The 17015-nt window shown below is 38.6% G+C and overlaps 2 protein-coding genes across 4 annotated transcripts in view; one reads left to right on the top strand and one right to left on the bottom strand.

Annotated features, from left to right (window-relative positions):
* The window catches only part of PSMD1 (proteasome 26S subunit, non-ATPase 1), a 75749-nt gene that overhangs the window by 32308 nt on the left and 26426 nt on the right, over positions 1 to 17015 (bottom strand). The window lies entirely within an intron of this gene.
* HTR2B (5-hydroxytryptamine receptor 2B) lies at positions 2528 to 15163 on the top strand. Of its 2 annotated transcripts, XM_074834565.1 has the most exons (4): positions 2528 to 2914; positions 3604 to 4244; positions 11764 to 11964; positions 14014 to 15163. In XM_074834565.1, exons 2-4 carry the CDS (start codon positions 3935 to 3937, stop codon positions 14892 to 14894), a joined length of 1392 nt encoding a protein of 463 aa, XP_074690666.1. In that variant the 5' UTR covers positions 2528 to 2914; positions 3604 to 3934; the 3' UTR covers positions 14895 to 15163. The 2 variants fall into 2 exon arrangements, with proteins under 2 accessions (XP_074690666.1, XP_074690665.1); XM_074834564.1 differs by lacking the exon at positions 2528 to 2914 and having other exon boundaries at positions 3272 to 4244.

Raw genomic sequence — 17015 nt, 5'->3', positions numbered from 1 at the left:
GGTAATTTGAAAACAGAAATAACAGCAAGGGGTGGAAAAAAATATCTATGCATTGTTCAAATATTCCGGTTACAGTGGACTAGGAGTCAGGTCTGGCAAGATTTAGGGTTTAACACTCACTAAACACAGGAGAGGAACTGGACGTGGGGCAGGGCAGTGGCCTGCACAAAAAGCCTGGCCAAAAGCACGCAGTGAAGAACCTGCTACAGATCTGTAATAGATATACAAGAGGAGGCGTTTCTCAGAAATTATTCAAACATGGGAAAGTTCAAAAAACATCACAAAAGGAAGATAAGTTTTCATGCCATCTGAAATGAAATAATGCACCAAGCAGGTATATGTGCTATACAAGCCTATATGCAACTAAACTCATATGATCTTTTTCTATGAGTTCCTAAGAAAACTGCTTTCATCTGTATTTTAAAAAAATAATTTCCTTTCCAGTTAGATACGAATGCACTTATACAGCTTTCATCAGAGCAATCTGCAGGCAACAGCACAGCCTTCAGCTGGTGCTTCATCAAGGTGCCTCCTGGCCCCCAATTTATTTAATTTAGCCATTCTAGAGGCTAAAGAGATGATTTTGTTATATAAATTACATTATAACATCCACTGAGACATTCCAGAGAAGTGTGAACACTTGATTTTCACTTTGACCAAAACAGCTCTTTACTGCAGTAACCAACAGTGATGCTTCAGACAGTAAGATATGTGAAGAAAATTTATAGAGGTGATACAGAACTTAAGTTGACAAAATTACACTTCTATAACTCTGATACCTCCCCCACACTGAAGTGATTGAGGTATAGTGTCTTCCGTGCTGTGAAAGAGAAAAATGTGACAGGTAAAAAAAAAAATAAACCTTTTTCAAGATAATGCTTCGGCTCCAACACAGGCTTGATCAGTAACTGGTGTTGATGATTAGCAGATGGTTCTGATAGATGCATTATCTATTTTTTTTCCCCCCAGAAATTTTAATTCTGTTCTTTAAATTCAGAGATGTGACATGAAGATCTGGACATAGCATACACCCACAAGTAGACCACTGAAGTTAAAGGATTAATCGTGTACTATACTTTGGTGGTTTCACTCAGGAACATTTTTTTTTTTCATTTATGATTCAGACATACTGCCAATAGCTCCATCTCCAGAAAGCAGTAATAATTCTAGCTGCCTTTCAACAAGAAAGAAAATAGCTCAAGTGTCAATGATGAAGGAAAACAAGCTTCATCTGTACAATCAGAAAGAGTGAACACTGGTTGTGTTTAATCCAACAGAAATTTTGGTAAAGACTTCAAGTATGGTTAGATTAATTCCAGGAGAGCCTTCAAGACTTATAAAATAAAACAGAAGTTGATTAGCCATAGTTGAGCTTAATGAAAACTGAATCCAAATGCTCATTAGCCCAATACAGTATTGTCCTCTCTTGATTTCTGGTTTTTCTATGTTTTCATGTGCTCTAGTCTCTCAGTACTGTCAGGGTGACAATGGGGAGGTGGTCAGATAATGAAATAAATACCATAGCTGGATTAATCTTTATTTCCTAATACATACTTTTCTGAAGAATAAAGATATCAAAAATCAATTGCAAATGAATACAGCATGGAATCTTACTGAAGGTTTCCTTTAAACAGGAAAAATAAGGAACAAGTGAAAACTACTTTGCTGGAAATTTTATTGTATGATCTGAACACACTAAGTCAAATATTTCTATTAATTTCTGGCAGCAGCTTTCTCTCTTTGGCTCCAAAGTAGCTGTATCCTAAAGATACAAATGCTTTTTAATTTTTTTTTAAAAGAAATATAAGTTGATTCACAGTTCACTGATGACCTGATTCCCAGCTCAAGCCTGGCGAGCACTAGCAATTTATGGAATGTAATGGCCGGTGGTGATATACAGGGGGTTAGACCATGATCTCATGGTCTCTTCTGGCCTTAAACTCAAGGACTCTGTTACACACTTGTCCAGCTAATGTCCTTGGAAGTGAGCTCTATTTCCATTTTAATGTGGAGCTATAAGACACACACACATCTGACTGAAAGTTGGAGGGTAACAGAAGAGAACACATGATAATAAAAAGCAGCTGCATGAAGAAAGATTTAAAGTAACAGTGCACACACTTAAAATAGTTTGCTAAACAATACTGTTATAAAATTAGTCAAGAAAAAAGCTGGAGCATTTATAGGGCAGCAGAACTTTTTAGGGTTAACTGTGCTTCCGTCCAGAGAGCAAGCGAGCAAGAGCGAGTGCGCACAGGCATACGCAGCTATGGTGCACCGAGCTACAATACTGGAGCATGAAGGGTCGTTTACAGGATCTGCACAGCCTGATACAGCTACAAGGAGCACACATTATTGTACTGGAGCATGGAATCAATTAACCCTCTCTGGCTCTTTTCCAGCCAAACCCCCACTCATTCTCTTCCCTGCTTTTCAAGCACGGGAGCTGGATACACTGGAATGAGTCAATCAACAAACAAGGGAAGCAGCAGACTGTGAGCTTTGCTAATGAAAATTGCATAGACTCTGCTAATCACTTAAGTAAAATCATCAAAAGAATGGAAGAGAAACAACAGCAAAAAAAGAACACAACCTTATTTCTATCATTTTTTAAATGTGACAAGAACGAATCTTCTCCTCCATTCAAGAGTTGGAGAAAATACCTGGGTAGGAAATACAGTTTTCCCAAAATAGAAATTCTTAATCTTGGTGTTAGAGGAAACATAAGTGCTAAACAAAAACGCATAGAGAGACAAGCTTTAGAAAAATTATAAAAACCAAACCCAAACGAACAACCTGTTTTCCAGAAAGTAGTGAAAAATCTTTCCTTAAAATCCACCATGTGATGAAAAAGAAGATTACAAAGGATCTTCCTGGATGCAAAGTGGACTCTACTAAAATGCACGAGAAAGAGGTAAGGTTTTCTTCATCTGAAAATTGCAACACATCACATCTTCTCAGTAACTGAGCGTTCGTTCAGCTTATTGCCGTGACAGCTGTTTTAGTCTCTGCTTCAAGGGGGAAATGTAAGCGTTAAAGTCTTCAGCAGAGTTGAGAGAGACAGAAAGAGAAAGAGAGGGAGAGAAAAGGCTGTACTTAATAAAAGCCCTGCTCAGATTACAAAACCAAGCAGTTTACTCACCCACAAATCCCCCCCCACACCAAGTAATGGGTAAATTTAGATGTCTCAGTTCCATAAATCTTTACGGTCCCCTTGAGACTGTCACCAGTGTTTTATTGTCTACAGCTTCCTGACCCTCACCTGATAAATTAGGAACTGTAGACATTGAAACGGAAACCTCATACATCATTTCTAAAGATATTTTTGGGGTGACCCTCTGTGGAGAAATAGGATTCTTAATAAGGGGAAAGATGGGAACTGCTGTCTGCCTACGCACACACTGCTGGAGACTAGACACTCGGGAGAGGAGGAGTTGCATATACACAACGCAAGCATCTGCCTTTGCATCAGTCTGTTCTTACAAAGAGCAAATCTATGTACACCGTATCTAAAGGGAACCATTTGGCATCCAAATTAATCTATCACTTTTTACTGCTATAGAAAGAAAAAAAAGAAGCTAATGCACTGCTCACTTTTCACAGCTATTGAATTGTCTCCTACAATCTTCTGAAACCTGAACCTCGCTATAAAGGGGAAACCAGACCACTGAACCCTACCAGCCAGAGATGGACACAAGACAGGACTTTCATTTTTAAGACCTAATTGCGCCCAGCAAGGCACAGAATAAAAAAACTGGATACCAGCTTGGACATGGTTACTGTATCTCAAAATAGCAGATGACCAGTTTACCATACTGACCATGCTGGCCTTTCTTCAGGACCATCCTGGACCAGAAAGGAACAGTGAACTCTCACACCATACACAATTCCTGCGCAAAATACAGCTCCTGAATACATTCTGCTGGACACAAAAATGTCCTATCCTTTACATTTCTTGAATGGGTCTGGAGTTGGCAATGGATCTTTGTCACCTCTCTCAGTAACGGGAGAACCCAAGCAGGACTACTCAAGTGACGAACAAGGAAACAAAGTGCGTTGGGCAGCTTTACTGATCCTCCTGGTGATAATCCCCACCATTGGGGGGAACATACTTGTCATACTGGCAGTGTCTCTGGAGAAAAAGTTGCAATATGCTACCAACTACTTTTTGACATCCTTGGCGGTGGCAGATTTGCTCGTGGGTCTGTTTGTGATGCCGATAGCCCTTCTCATAATATTATTTGGTAAGTACAGTGCATTTGTTTCATCAGACTAGCATATGGGGTACAATTTGGGGAGGTCTAATTTAAACCAAAAAACTGTTTTCTTTCCACTGTTACATTTTTAAGAATCACTTGGATGAAAGCTGCTAAATCTTCTCTCCCTCTCACCTTAATATAGCTTAATGTCTTTATGGGAAGTATACCCACTGTGGATATTCTCTCCTTTGAAACAAACCATTCAAAAATCACCCAAGAATTAGAACAAACTAAATTGGAGCTGGACATGGGAAATTACATTTTGTACAGTGTAATATTATTTTTAACAACATCAGCACAACGTTGGCATCTGTTCTGCTGGATATGACACTAATTGCAGACAGTCTTCTCTTAAAAAACGTGAAATGAATACTAGGCATCTATTCAGTACACTGAACATGTTTTGAACTTTCTAGGAGTCAGGCACCTGATTTTACCTTAGTATTGACTCTAAGTTCCATAAGCAGTCAGAGGTGGTCCCTGGCACCATCAGTGACAACAAACTTTACCAGTACCAGTTTCAGAGAAACTGATTTTCTCCCACCCTAGGGAAAGTGGCAGGTTTGTAAAGCGTCCCAAAGAATTAACTCATCTGTCAAGCCCAGGAAGCCTCAATCTGTGTACCTAATGTTTGGGATTCAGATTTATCCATTTAGTCTGGTTCATATGGAATAAAATAGGTATTTTTTACATGAACATACATTGGGTGTGACATTTTCTTTCTGGTTAGTCACTACAGAACAAGCACAGCTTTTTCATATTCTCTCATGCCCCGCTTTATTTCAGATATTGCTTTTGACAACTAATCAGAGGCAGCTCCATGGGAAAGTCTCCTCTTCTACTCCTAAAGTTTCTTTAAGATTACATTTTAAATGGTCTATTTTCATGTCATACAAATGAAAAAAAAAATCAGTGACATGGGTTTTTCAGTAAACTTATGGATTTACACAATTATCTTTAAGGTATAGATACGACTGGACCCTAGATAATGAAAGTCTGCAGGAGTTCATTTTTCCTATGCTAGATCTCTAAGAGTTGCCTGAGCAACAAGTAAACACAATCATAAACTTTATTTCAAAAGGCCATCAGTAGCTTTTGTTTGCTGCAGAAGACTGATATCACTTTATTAACAAATGTGTTTATTCACCAAATGCCTTGAGACTGAATGTCTGTATATTACAGACTGCTTCTCCCTAAACACAAGTATGAACTGGAGGTGAGAATTCAGTGTGGAGATCATAAAATAGTCTTTTTTCAAGCAACAGCTTCTAAAAAGAAAAATGACTGTATATGACCAGGACAGTGATTTCTAACTTGAAAAAAAACCAGTCACTTATAAAAACCCATGGTATGTCATATATATGTCCGTGTGTGTGTGTAGAGGCAAGAAACCGATATGTATATACATACTTACACACACATACTGTGACTGCTTAGTTCCTGCCAAAGACCTCATTAATAATAAAACTACTAACCATATAAAGTACCTGTATTGGACTAGCAATCAATACAAAGTAAAGACAAGTTCTGGATTTTGTGGAGTTGGTTTTCGGTGGTGGTAGTTTTTTGGTTTGGATTTTTAATTTTTTTTTCATTTTGCTAGACTAATAAATCTTTTCTTTTAACTTTATAAAGAGACTATTTCTCCTTAATCTCTCAATTAATCCAGTGCTAAACCCTGGTTACAACAGTTCAAAGCATGCTAGGAATCTTAATTTAAAAGTCAAACAAAAGCATCTTTCACGTTGAAGGAAATTTACAAGAAAGTAGCCAAATTAGTTATAATTAACTAAGTAAGACTGTGACCAGCCTTTCACATAGCAGTGGTTAAAACTGAAATTTCTTGCATACAAGTCTTTGGCAGCCAACCAGAAAAACTGCTTTGCCTCTTCACCAACTGGGAGAAGATGCTGAGGTGTTTATAGAAGTTCAAAGCATGAGCAAAACATGAGGAGTTACTGGAATGAAGCTAGAACAGACATTTAAATACATAACAAGTCTAAATCTTGAAGCTACATTAGCCAGATAACTACTTGAACCTAGAATAATCACTGATAGCCATAGAGCCAATTAAATCCAGCCTCCTGGCACTTCCACACAGGAATGTTTCCATAATAATGAAATAGCTGGGTGCAGCCTCTAGATACAGAATACAAATATTATGCTTCCGATTTGGGGCCGATACCTAATTATGTAGAGGATATTTGAGGGAAAAGGTGTGAACTAAAGTGCAGTCACATTAAATGATCCTGACTGCAAAAACTAGTGTGTCACAGAGCGTTCAAATTCAAAACCTAATACACATATTGGCTCCATGCCCTGACGGTACACTTACAGAAAAATCTTCAGAAATAGACTGTCTCTGTAATAAAGAGCTGTCTCTCTTAAAAATAAATAAATAAATAAATCTGTAACTCACTCGCAGGTATAATGCCATGAGCAGTAGATTATTTCTCAGCAGAGCGACCAAAATGTACCCTGGTACAAATATACACTGCAATTTTAATTTAGGAGTGCAAGTGTCAGAATATACAAACAGTTCATTGCTTTTATTGCTTGCTAAATTCTTCTCATTTCTTCCAAAAAAAGGAGGGCATGTTAGGAAATAATTGCATTCTCTGAAATCTAGCTTTCAGAAGAGTTATCCAAGTTTCTAACACTCAGAACTACTAAAAGAAAGCAAAAATGTTGTTATTCATCAGACAGTGAAATTCACAAATAAGCTGGAGAGATGGACTCATTTACAAAGTCTGCAGCAGGAAAAAGTCAGTTGTCCATGGCTTGGTGGGCATTAGGTTACATGCACTGGAGACAGTACATGTACCATCTTTTAAAATACATTCTCCATTCCGGATATTCATCCACTTAAAAATCAGAAGGTAAAGCTGATTGTCCCAGGCTGCAAACCATTATTTTTAAAATCTATCACAAGCAATCGCCATCCTAATCTTCCCCCATTACTGATGAACCATAGCAAATCTTCCTTTCTTGCTTGTGCAAACTACCAGAGAAAACTGCTTTAATTGAAGGCTACTTTCCAAAGTCTCTATTTAAAGATAAGTAAGAAAATAAAGGTGTATTCCTCACAAAGCACCTCTAACAAAAAAAAATTACTTTGGCTAAATTAAAAAAAAAAAAAAATCTACATGACAGCGAACAACTACTGTTGAAGCTAAAATTGTAGCAGAGAAATAAATACAGGCAACCACAGGGGTTAAACAGCAAGAGAGTGGCCTGGAAACTCCAGGTCTATGCAGTCCACGAAGCTGAATACTGACACGAGGGTGAACATGGTACACGCAGGCTACAGACACACACACACCAATTTGAAGACTGAAGCCTATACTTAACTCAGCTGGTGATTAAAAATATCCAATTTCCACCTCAGTAAAAGCATTATTATCTAACAGCAACAAAATCCTTTACAGGCAACATGCTTCAGCGGCCCTTACAGCAGTAGAACAAATGGTTTCCAAGTCAGTTTAAAGAACTCTCTTAATCAAGCTTACACATGTACACAAGCAGTGCTTTCTCCCAGGCTTTCAAAAAATGTTTTGGCTTATAGCAAGAGCAGCTCTTCTATACTGTATTTTCTTTTAAGGATTACACATTTCCAAGGTATTTCCTATAAATAAATCTTTTCTTAAGTAAAGACTAATCAAGGGTAGGCAGTTGTGGTAAAAGCTCATCTTACCTGTCTTGGTGCAAAGCAAATCTTAAAACATGTATTTTATCTTGCATTGACTCAAAATAAGGAAAATAGTAACAGCAGCACTACTGCAGCGCTGGGAAGATCCAAGGCAAGGTTTTTAGGAAGGAGGAATATCTTTTTATCTTGTACCACCTGACAGTTGGAGAAACTAGACAAGTTTTGAGACAGGCACGTTTGTCAGATAACCTAGGCATTTTTAAAAAATAATTTAAAAATCCAATCCACTAGCTTCTTCAAATCAGCATTTCAACTCCCAAGGAAAAAGAAGGTGGAGAATCTCAGTCAGCCCAGCAAATGCTCTGGTCTGCTCCAGCAGTGTGCATCTATACTAGAAGATTCAGAACTTGTAACAATCCCACTAAGCATGACCTGCTAATGACTTTGTATCACCACTGGGCAGGACCTTCTCATTTTACCTTCAGTCTGAATTATAAAGCAAGACAACAAGCAAGCAGGTCACCATCATGTTCAAGGGTCAGCAATGCTTTCTGAGTCCTGAGGCAAAATTAGTTATCCATCTTTTCCCTACTCCCAAACTAACAGAACAGGCCAACAGTGATAACATACCACCACCACCAGGAAAGCACAAAATCTCAGCCCAGAGCAGTCCTTCAAACACTAGGCACAGAGCTTCTAATACAGGTGTAACCAACAAATCAAAATAAGTAAAACCAAAATACACCACAGTATGAATCCTAGGCAACTACGTGACTCTTCTGGACCTTAAGGTATCGGTTTCATAGTATTTGGTTTGTTTAAATAATAACCATATTCTTCAATTCTTATCAGCTACTGCATTTAAAGTCTACTCTGATTTTGTCTGGATAAAAAAACATCATCTCACACACACAAATACATAATGCTGTAAGTATAACACATAATGCTGTAATCGTGAATGTGATAACTTACTGCCTTCTGCACCCAGTTCAAATCAAGACAAAAATAAAGACAAAGCTTTCTCTGTTCAATTGCACTTATCAACTAACAAAAGCTCTTACAGCTCATAAAAACGTACAAGGTTGCTTTCCATCAGATAGCTGTTTAAATGCATCTATATTTAAAAGAAGAAAAAGGGCTTTTTGTTGCAAAATATTTGAAGGTTATCTTCTGCAAAGAGTAAATTAACTACAAAAGGAAAGAATTTGTCACACTGCAATTCTCCAAAAAGCAAAGCACTTATAATCCAAGGAGCAGCATGTAAGTAATCTCCAACACAAGTATTAGCTGCTCACTTGAAATCCAGCTGTGTTATCTGCTGTCCTTCAAGATGTAGAATATACTTTCCATTGTTCACATTTTATCTGAACTAGTTGTTCATTACAGAGTCAAAAGTAGTCATCTTATTTTTCTGGAGTGAGCAAAAACATTTAAAGCCCATCAAATCAATTATTTCCTTTAATGGTAATTTTTTCCCCTCACTTTTTTCTTTTTTTACAGCTGGTTACATGAGCCACAAGATACTCGGGTTTTCCTTTTTTTGCTTTAGAAAGGCACCATACCTTACTGCCAGCTGAAAGTGTAGATAGACATGTTAAATATGAGTAAGCGTTACATAATATACTAATTACAACCTTCTCATACCTGCCTGACAGAATAATTTTTTAAAGCATAATTTCAACCATGACATCTATTTTAGGAAGTATGCTGTTAGATACTAAAATTTACTAGTTAATGATTTGAAAATAGACTGCCTCTTCTCCTTTTGCCTCACTGCCTACATCACAGAATCACAGAATCATTCAGGTTGGAAAAGACCCTTGGGATCATCGAGTCCAACCATCAGCCCGACTCTACAGAGTTCTTCCCTACACCATATCCCCCAACATCTCATCCAAACGACCCTTAAACACATCCAGGGATGGTGACTCCACCACCTCCCTGGGCAGCCTATTCCACTGTCTGACCACTCTTTCTGTGGAAATTTTTTTACTAATGTCCAGTCTGAACCTCCCCTGTTGCAGTTTAAAGCCATTCCCTCTTGTTCTGTCACTAATTACCTGTGAGAAGAGACCAGCACCAACCTCTCTACAGTGTCCTTTCAGGTAGTTGTAGAGAGTGATGAGGTCTCCCCTCAGTCTTCTCCTCCTCAAACTAAACAGTCCCAGCTCCTTCAATCGCTCCTCATAGGATTTATTCTTCAGGCCCTTCACCAGCTTCTTTGCCCTCCTCTGCACTCATTCCAGCACATCGATATCTCTCTTGTATTGAGGTGCCCAAAACTCGACACAATACTCAAGGTGGGGCCTCACCAGTGCAGAGTACAGGGGGCTATCACCTCCCTACTTCTCTACATCATTCTCACCTGGAGTCCACTGCTTTGGGGATAGATGAGGTTCAGTTCAGGGCTCCATCCACCCATTCTTTAACAGGCGAGGTTTTCCAGCATAGGTAAGAGTACAGACAAGTACATACTATGTATGACTTTATAAAATTTTCCATCCTCTGGAGTTTATAATTCAAGTCAAGGCAGCACTATTATAATTTCTGTCTATAAGTCACCTTTTGAAAAAAAAAATGTTTTAATCTCAAACTACTCTAACATTACCACATTGATAAGACTGGGGATTATGATAGTCCAGCTCATTCAGCATTCTCAGCACACAGATCTATTTATTCAGAGCAAGGAAATTAAAACCAATCTGATTTGTTAGAAATGTCGGGGGTTTTTTTTCCCTTAATTGTCATTCAACGAAGAACTGATTTCTCTGGCAATACTATTAATGTGCCTACTGATTGAGTACAGCTGAATTTTATAAGGAAGGAGAATATATATCTAGGACATCAACTTCTACCATTAGAAATAGAAAAAAGTTCTGTGTTCACACATTCTTCCCTAGGACTACAGAACATTCTTATAGACACATAACACTAAGGTGCACCTCAAATTAAACACTGCTAGCGCTGGATTGCAATGCAAACTACTTGTGAGTGAAAATAAAGCAGTTAAGAAAAAAAAAAAATTGAGTTTCATTAAAGTTCGTTCAGTTTGGTGTTGTAAACATTGATGGGGAGATCCAGCTCTCAAAAACATCAGTCTTTTGGAAAGCTGAATGCTACAAAACCTTTATCTGGGACACAATGCAGTTGACAGACCCTATGTTTGCTATAAAGATTAACATTAAAGACTGATAACTACTGTACAAAACAGGATGCCAGACTTAAAATCCAAGCCATTGCTCTTGAAAAAAAAAAAAAAAGAGGCACACATGAAAGCCCTTCAATTTTCATGAAATCATTACTGAGACAGAAGAGCCCTGCTGTGCCACATTAGTGCTCAACTGTATCTGGTCAAGTGACCCAGTAAACTAATTTTAAAACTGTGTGAACTAGATTCTTTGAGATCACCACTAAGATTCAACCATAGTTCTGCAATGATTGACTAATACATCGGTTATGACCCATTATCTCCTCCATTTCATACAACCTTGAATCACAGGACTATCAAGGAGACATAGCCGAAGATAATAATTTAACAACAGGGCACAAGGACCAAGCACAGTCATGATCCATTTTTCAAAAACTTTTTTATCCAGAGTCCTTGCCACAAAGAGTTTATGATCTAAAAAGGATGAAAAGGTAGGGAAAGGTTTGTAACACACAAATAGCCTGATCAATCTGATGGCAACTAGCTAGGAGCTAACTAAAATGTAAGACAGAATCCAGCTGAGGCAGTGGCAAAGCTCGGTTCCTGTAGTATTATGAGCTTCTCAAAGGTACGGATGCCAAGGGAAAACCACACACTGAAACCTCTCAAAAAAGCTTAATTCTAATGAGTTTTCTGTTCTCTTTCAGACAATGCCTGGCCTTTTCCAACCGCCTTGTGTCCTATCTGGCTGTTCCTTGACGTCCTCTTTTCCACAGCTTCCATCATGCACCTCTGCGCCATCTCATTAGACCGCTACATTGCGATTAAAAAGCCAATCCAGGCTAGTCAGTACAATTCATGGGCTACAACAATCATCAAAATCATTGTGGTTTGGCTCATTTCAATAGGTATGTGAGACTCGGAGACTGAAAAAGGAATGCAGAAGCTTTTCATGTTCAAAACAATAAGTGAAAGCCGGGCAAAATGGAAACTTTGGCCAAGTACTATTGATTAGCAGGCCCTAACACCTGGGCTGGCCTAAGTCTACCTCTTAGATCATACATAGCTACATCACAAAAATCTACCTGAACCACTACTCCTTATCAGGCTTACCAGAAAGGGCAAAGATTGAGTAGGGATAATCACCACTCTTCTTCATGGTCCTAAACATCACAAAACCAGAAGATAGTATCTGCATGTATAGCATGTCTCCTGGGAAAGCAAGATTTCATGTTCCTGTGGTAGCATATTCTGTCCCAAACACAATTGTAAGCCTTTAGTAAATGCTGCTAAAATCTGTGCCTTAGAATTATCCCATGAAGAAAGTAAAAAAAGGTTAATTACTTACATCAAAGACTGAAAGATAAATGAGTGGCTTGTAACATTCACACCAAAGACTGAGATGCACTGGCAATATAGCATGTAGAAAGGCAAACTCCCAAGCAAAAAAACCCCAAAACCAAACAAAGCTGAAGCATTTATATAAAGGATGCCAATGTATAAACTTTTATGATATTAGCACCTCTGTGATGTGCATGTGGCACTTCACTTGTCTTTCATGCTTAAAAAAATAAATCTGTTAAATGAGCTAAGGAGGTGAAAACACTTAATTCAAATCACTTAATGCATGCTGCAGGCAGCCACAGGCATAGTGCTATATGTTCTGTGGGCAAGAGAAAGAACAAAATTATTCTGGATTATTAAGGCCAATGATGCATAGGAGAATGGGTACATCTACCTTCTTGGCTGAGACATACACACCTAAACCCAAAAATTCCAACTTGAAAAAAATTCTGGAAGAGCTGTTTTAATAGGAGAAAATATGCTATCTCTATTTTATCACAAGGAAACCGTTAGCATGACAAGACACTTACAAGTTGACCTTTTAATGCCTAATTTATTGTTATTAATCAGTGCTGTACTTTTTCTTTTTTATCTAACACAAAAGTACTCTGCAGCTGAGCCAAGGTTCTCCAAATCAAAGGTTAATTTGGTTCAATCCTCATTTTAAATGTTTGCTGTATCTGAAGGTGTGCCTCTTATTAAGAAAGGGATCAAATGTCTGAAGGGTAAACCATTTTTCTCTTGCTGCCTTCAACCAACTTCAGTAAGCAGAGTAGTAGAGGAATACAGTAAATCCCTACATCTCATTAAGTGGTATCAGGAAACATGGCACAAATAACCTTCACCAGACAGCAAGGAACCCATTGTTTTTGTTGTAATGTCAGCCTGCTGGCAAATGAAGTGCCGACTGTAATTTAGTGGTTATAAAAAATTCATTTAAAAGACAAGACTGCTAACATTATTTTTTTTTAAACGAGCGGTGAATTACAGAGCTAGCTAGCCTCATTTAAACACTCTTAAATATGTAAGAGACTTTAAACAACAAATCCATCTCTAACACACACTGCATAATTCTGGCAACTAGTTAACTACTTGTATATATGAAAGAGTCAAGCAGGGTGAAAAAAATCAGCTGTGTCCAGTCTCTTGATGTGGTTAAGATAAGAAGGAAAGATGAGATTTATGTATTTACACAACTGCCTTTCAAAAAGTGCAAAGGTTACTCTGGGGGGGAAAAAAAAAAGCAGATGGCATTAGGGAAACACATTTCACTGGAGGAAAAGCCATGCTAATTCTAACAACCACAGTCAAAGCAATTCATGTGTTTTGCACTTGAGAAGTTGGCAACTTTATACGGCTTCCTCAATCGCTAAGGGTTAGGCCCAATCTACTTAGAAAGGGCACTCTGTTAAAGCTGAGCTTGCCAAGTCTTACGAAGTACTATTTGCCCAATTACCCATGTGATGCTCTCAACAATTCATGTTCTCTTCGTCACCCTGTGCCTGCTCCAGAGCTCAGGAACTACCTCTCTTTAGAGACTGTGAGGCTTCAGGCCCAAAAAAGAGATTGCAAGCAATTACCATATGCTGAAGTACTTGGTTTTTCTCCTGTAGGCATTGCTATTCCAATCCCTATCAGAGGCATTGAAGATGGGAATGGCAACTCTACAAACATCACGTGTGTCCTGATGCCTGATCGTTTTCATGACTTCATCCTGTACGGATCAGTGGCTGCATTCTTCATTCCCCTTGCTATCATGATAGTCACTTATTTTCTGACAATCCAAGTGCTACGCAAGAAGGCCTACTTGATCAACAAGCCACCTCAGCGTTTCACTTGGTCAACCGTGTCCACAGTATTTCAGCGTGACACAACACCTGCCTCCTCACCAGAAAAGATGGCCATGCTAAATGGCTCCAGAAAGGACAAGACTTTGTCCAATGACATGCCTATCTGCAGAACATCTACTATTGGGAGGAAGTCCATGCAAACAATCACCAACGAACAAAGGGCGTCAAAAGTTCTGGGGATTGTATTTTTTCTTTTCTTGTTGATGTGGTGCCCATTCTTCATAACAAACATAAGTTCAGTTCTGTGCAACTCCTGCAACAAGGAGATTTTTCAAAAGCTTATGGAGATATTTGTTTGGATAGGATATGTATCCTCAGGAGTGAACCCTCTTGTCTATACACTCTTCAACAAAACATTTAGGGAGGCTTTCAGCAGGTATATCACTTGCAACTATAGGACCACAAAGCCTATCAAGGCCCTTCGGAAGGGCTCCAGCAGGATCTCTTTCAGAAGCTCTGTGGCAGAAAATTCCAAGCTCTTTGTCATGCATGGGATGAGAAATGGGATTAACCCCATTATGTATCAGAGCCCTATGAGGCTGAGGAGCTCACCCATCCAAGCATCATCGGCCATTCTGCTGGATACATTGCTGCTCACAGAGAATGAAGTTGATAAAACAGAAGAACAAGTCAGCTACGTATAGCGGAATAGCAGCCATGTCCATATCATAGTATTTACCGTATGTATTATTCTAGGTAACCGTGCTATAAGAGGATATAAATACTATTGTTTTGTTATTTATGCAAGCAATATCTTATAAATTTATATTAATTCCTCTCCTCCAAAGTCTTCTCTACTTTAACCCCAACCCCATGGTGGCACCACAACTTCATTCCATGATAAATGACTAATGCAGAACTGTAGCCTACAGGAAGAGGGAAATAAATAAAAGCTAAACCAGTTTGAGTATCTGACTTCAGTTCTCATCATCTTCAGTCTCTTCAAAGTACATTCTTGTAAGAAAAGCATCTCTGTACAAACACTACTTTAACATTCATCTCTGGCGAGACAACAGAACACTCTGTAGGTTGATGCTCTATGATGAAATTAGCAGGGGGATACAAGCTTGCTGGTTTTAATTTGTGTAAACAAAACAGCACACAAGCTGACTGCATTGCCTCCTACAGATACGCTCCTCTGCTGAGACTGCATATCGAAGTACGAGCTTTTCTTGTTCTCTGAGGGTATGTATATCAGAAGCAAAATCACTCACTCCAGAGACCAAAAGGTGTATGTGCCCATTCCACAGGGGGTAAAACTGGTTCTTAGCAGGGTGAGAAAAAATTCCATGTGCTGAAATTATCCGTTTGTGGTTTTACTGTAGGGGTGAGCAGAATCTCTCACCCACCTGAATTTCATCTCCATTACTCTCACATACACATAAGCCTGGTATTGTCAGATTTGTCACAGAAAACTGCCCTTTGTTCTTTTCATACTAAGAAAATGAGAGCATTTAACCAAAATAGGACAATACCACATCAATGATCATAAGCAAACTAGGACAGGCAGTGCCTGGACATCCCTTTAATTTATATGAACAAGCTTCTTTTTTTGTGACCATTGGAACTTCAGTGAAAGCCTTCCCTCATCCAGTATAGTTAACACAAAGTAGAAAAATCACAGATAGAATAGCTACTTCACTTGAAAATAAGAGCGAGTGGGTTTAAGAGACAGCAGAGACAACAGCACTATCTAGATCTGTACACATTTGCAGTTTAGCTTAGCTCAGAATAATTTCATTGGCCTAATGGCATAAGATTACAGTTCCCAACCTGCACTCTCTCAAACATGCTCAAGCCTTCCATCAGAGCACAAAATTCATAGAAAGAGTCGCTCCTCACAATCCCTAAAAGCTACCAGAGACTATCATCTGGGAAATCAGGAGCTTCTGACAGTTCCAGACCTTCTCTCGTCAGGAAGGGAAATTGGATTTCCCTAAAGTACTAGAGTTCTTACAGTAAGCAGCCAGCTCACCATTTTTTTCGATAGTTTCCATTTACAGTAAAGTTTTCAGCTTGAGCTTTGGCTTTATTTTTAATGTTTTCAGAACTCTTTAGTTACACACTAAAATTATGTACAGCAAAAGGCTTCGTTTTTTTCATCTGCAGAACAGAAAGTACTAAAGATAACATGTCCTTCCAACATTTATTTATATATATTTAATTTAAAACATATGCAAGTTCAAAACAGAGCCTAACATAACAACTGCCAGAGAGTTCCAGGAGAAAGTATTACAAATACTTCTGTGGTACTTACAGTAAGTTGTCTCCTTCCTCCCCTTTTGGTGATAGTCACTAGCCACTTAAGTTAGAGTAAGTTCTAACTGCTCCTACTCCTCTTTTGTTAATCAAAATTTAAGAGGATTCTGTAGTGAAAAGGTAGAATTGATGGATTGCTATAGCTGTGAAAGATGCCTACAGCTAAAAATATTTGAGAATCAAAAGCGTTTAATGAGATCTAGGCTACTTTGAAGCTCAAGGGGGGAAGGAGTAGGAATAAAACAAACCCACAAACCCCCAAAACTTCCAGGTACGTAGCTGAAAATGTCACAGACTAGTGTCTCATTTAACATAAAGCAAGGACTATAGAACCAGGTAAAAGTGCAATCACATCCATGCACAGAGTGATCACAACAAAAAAATGAAAAGCATCATTTGCAATGCAGGAACCAGCTTTCATGAGAAATAACACCAAGAGGCAAACAGCACAGCACCATTCTTGAGGGATTATTTCCCAGCAGCCTGAGAGCAAGAAGCAGTCATCT

Source organism: Strix aluco, chromosome 9, assembly GCF_031877795.1.
Source record: "Strix aluco isolate bStrAlu1 chromosome 9, bStrAlu1.hap1, whole genome shotgun sequence".
Classification (NCBI taxonomy): Eukaryota; Metazoa; Chordata; class Aves; order Strigiformes; family Strigidae; genus Strix; species Strix aluco.
Note: the sequence above shows the minus strand (reverse complement) of the source record. Positions and strands in the feature narration are given on the sequence as shown.

What these genes read in the sequence shown, in the direction of transcription:
- HTR2B (XM_074834565.1), top strand. Translation starts at nt 3,935, where the DNA reads ATGTCCTATCCTTTACATTTCTTGAATGGGTCTGGAGTTGGCAATGGA. An exon ending in CCTTCTCATAATATTATTTG is followed by an intron (nt 4,245 to 11,763) that starts GTAAGTACAGTG and finishes GTTCTCTTTCAG; the next exon opens with ACAATGCCTGGCCTTTTCCA. An exon ending in GGTTTGGCTCATTTCAATAG is followed by an intron (nt 11,965 to 14,013) that starts GTATGTGAGACT and finishes TTTCTCCTGTAG; the next exon opens with GCATTGCTATTCCAATCCCT.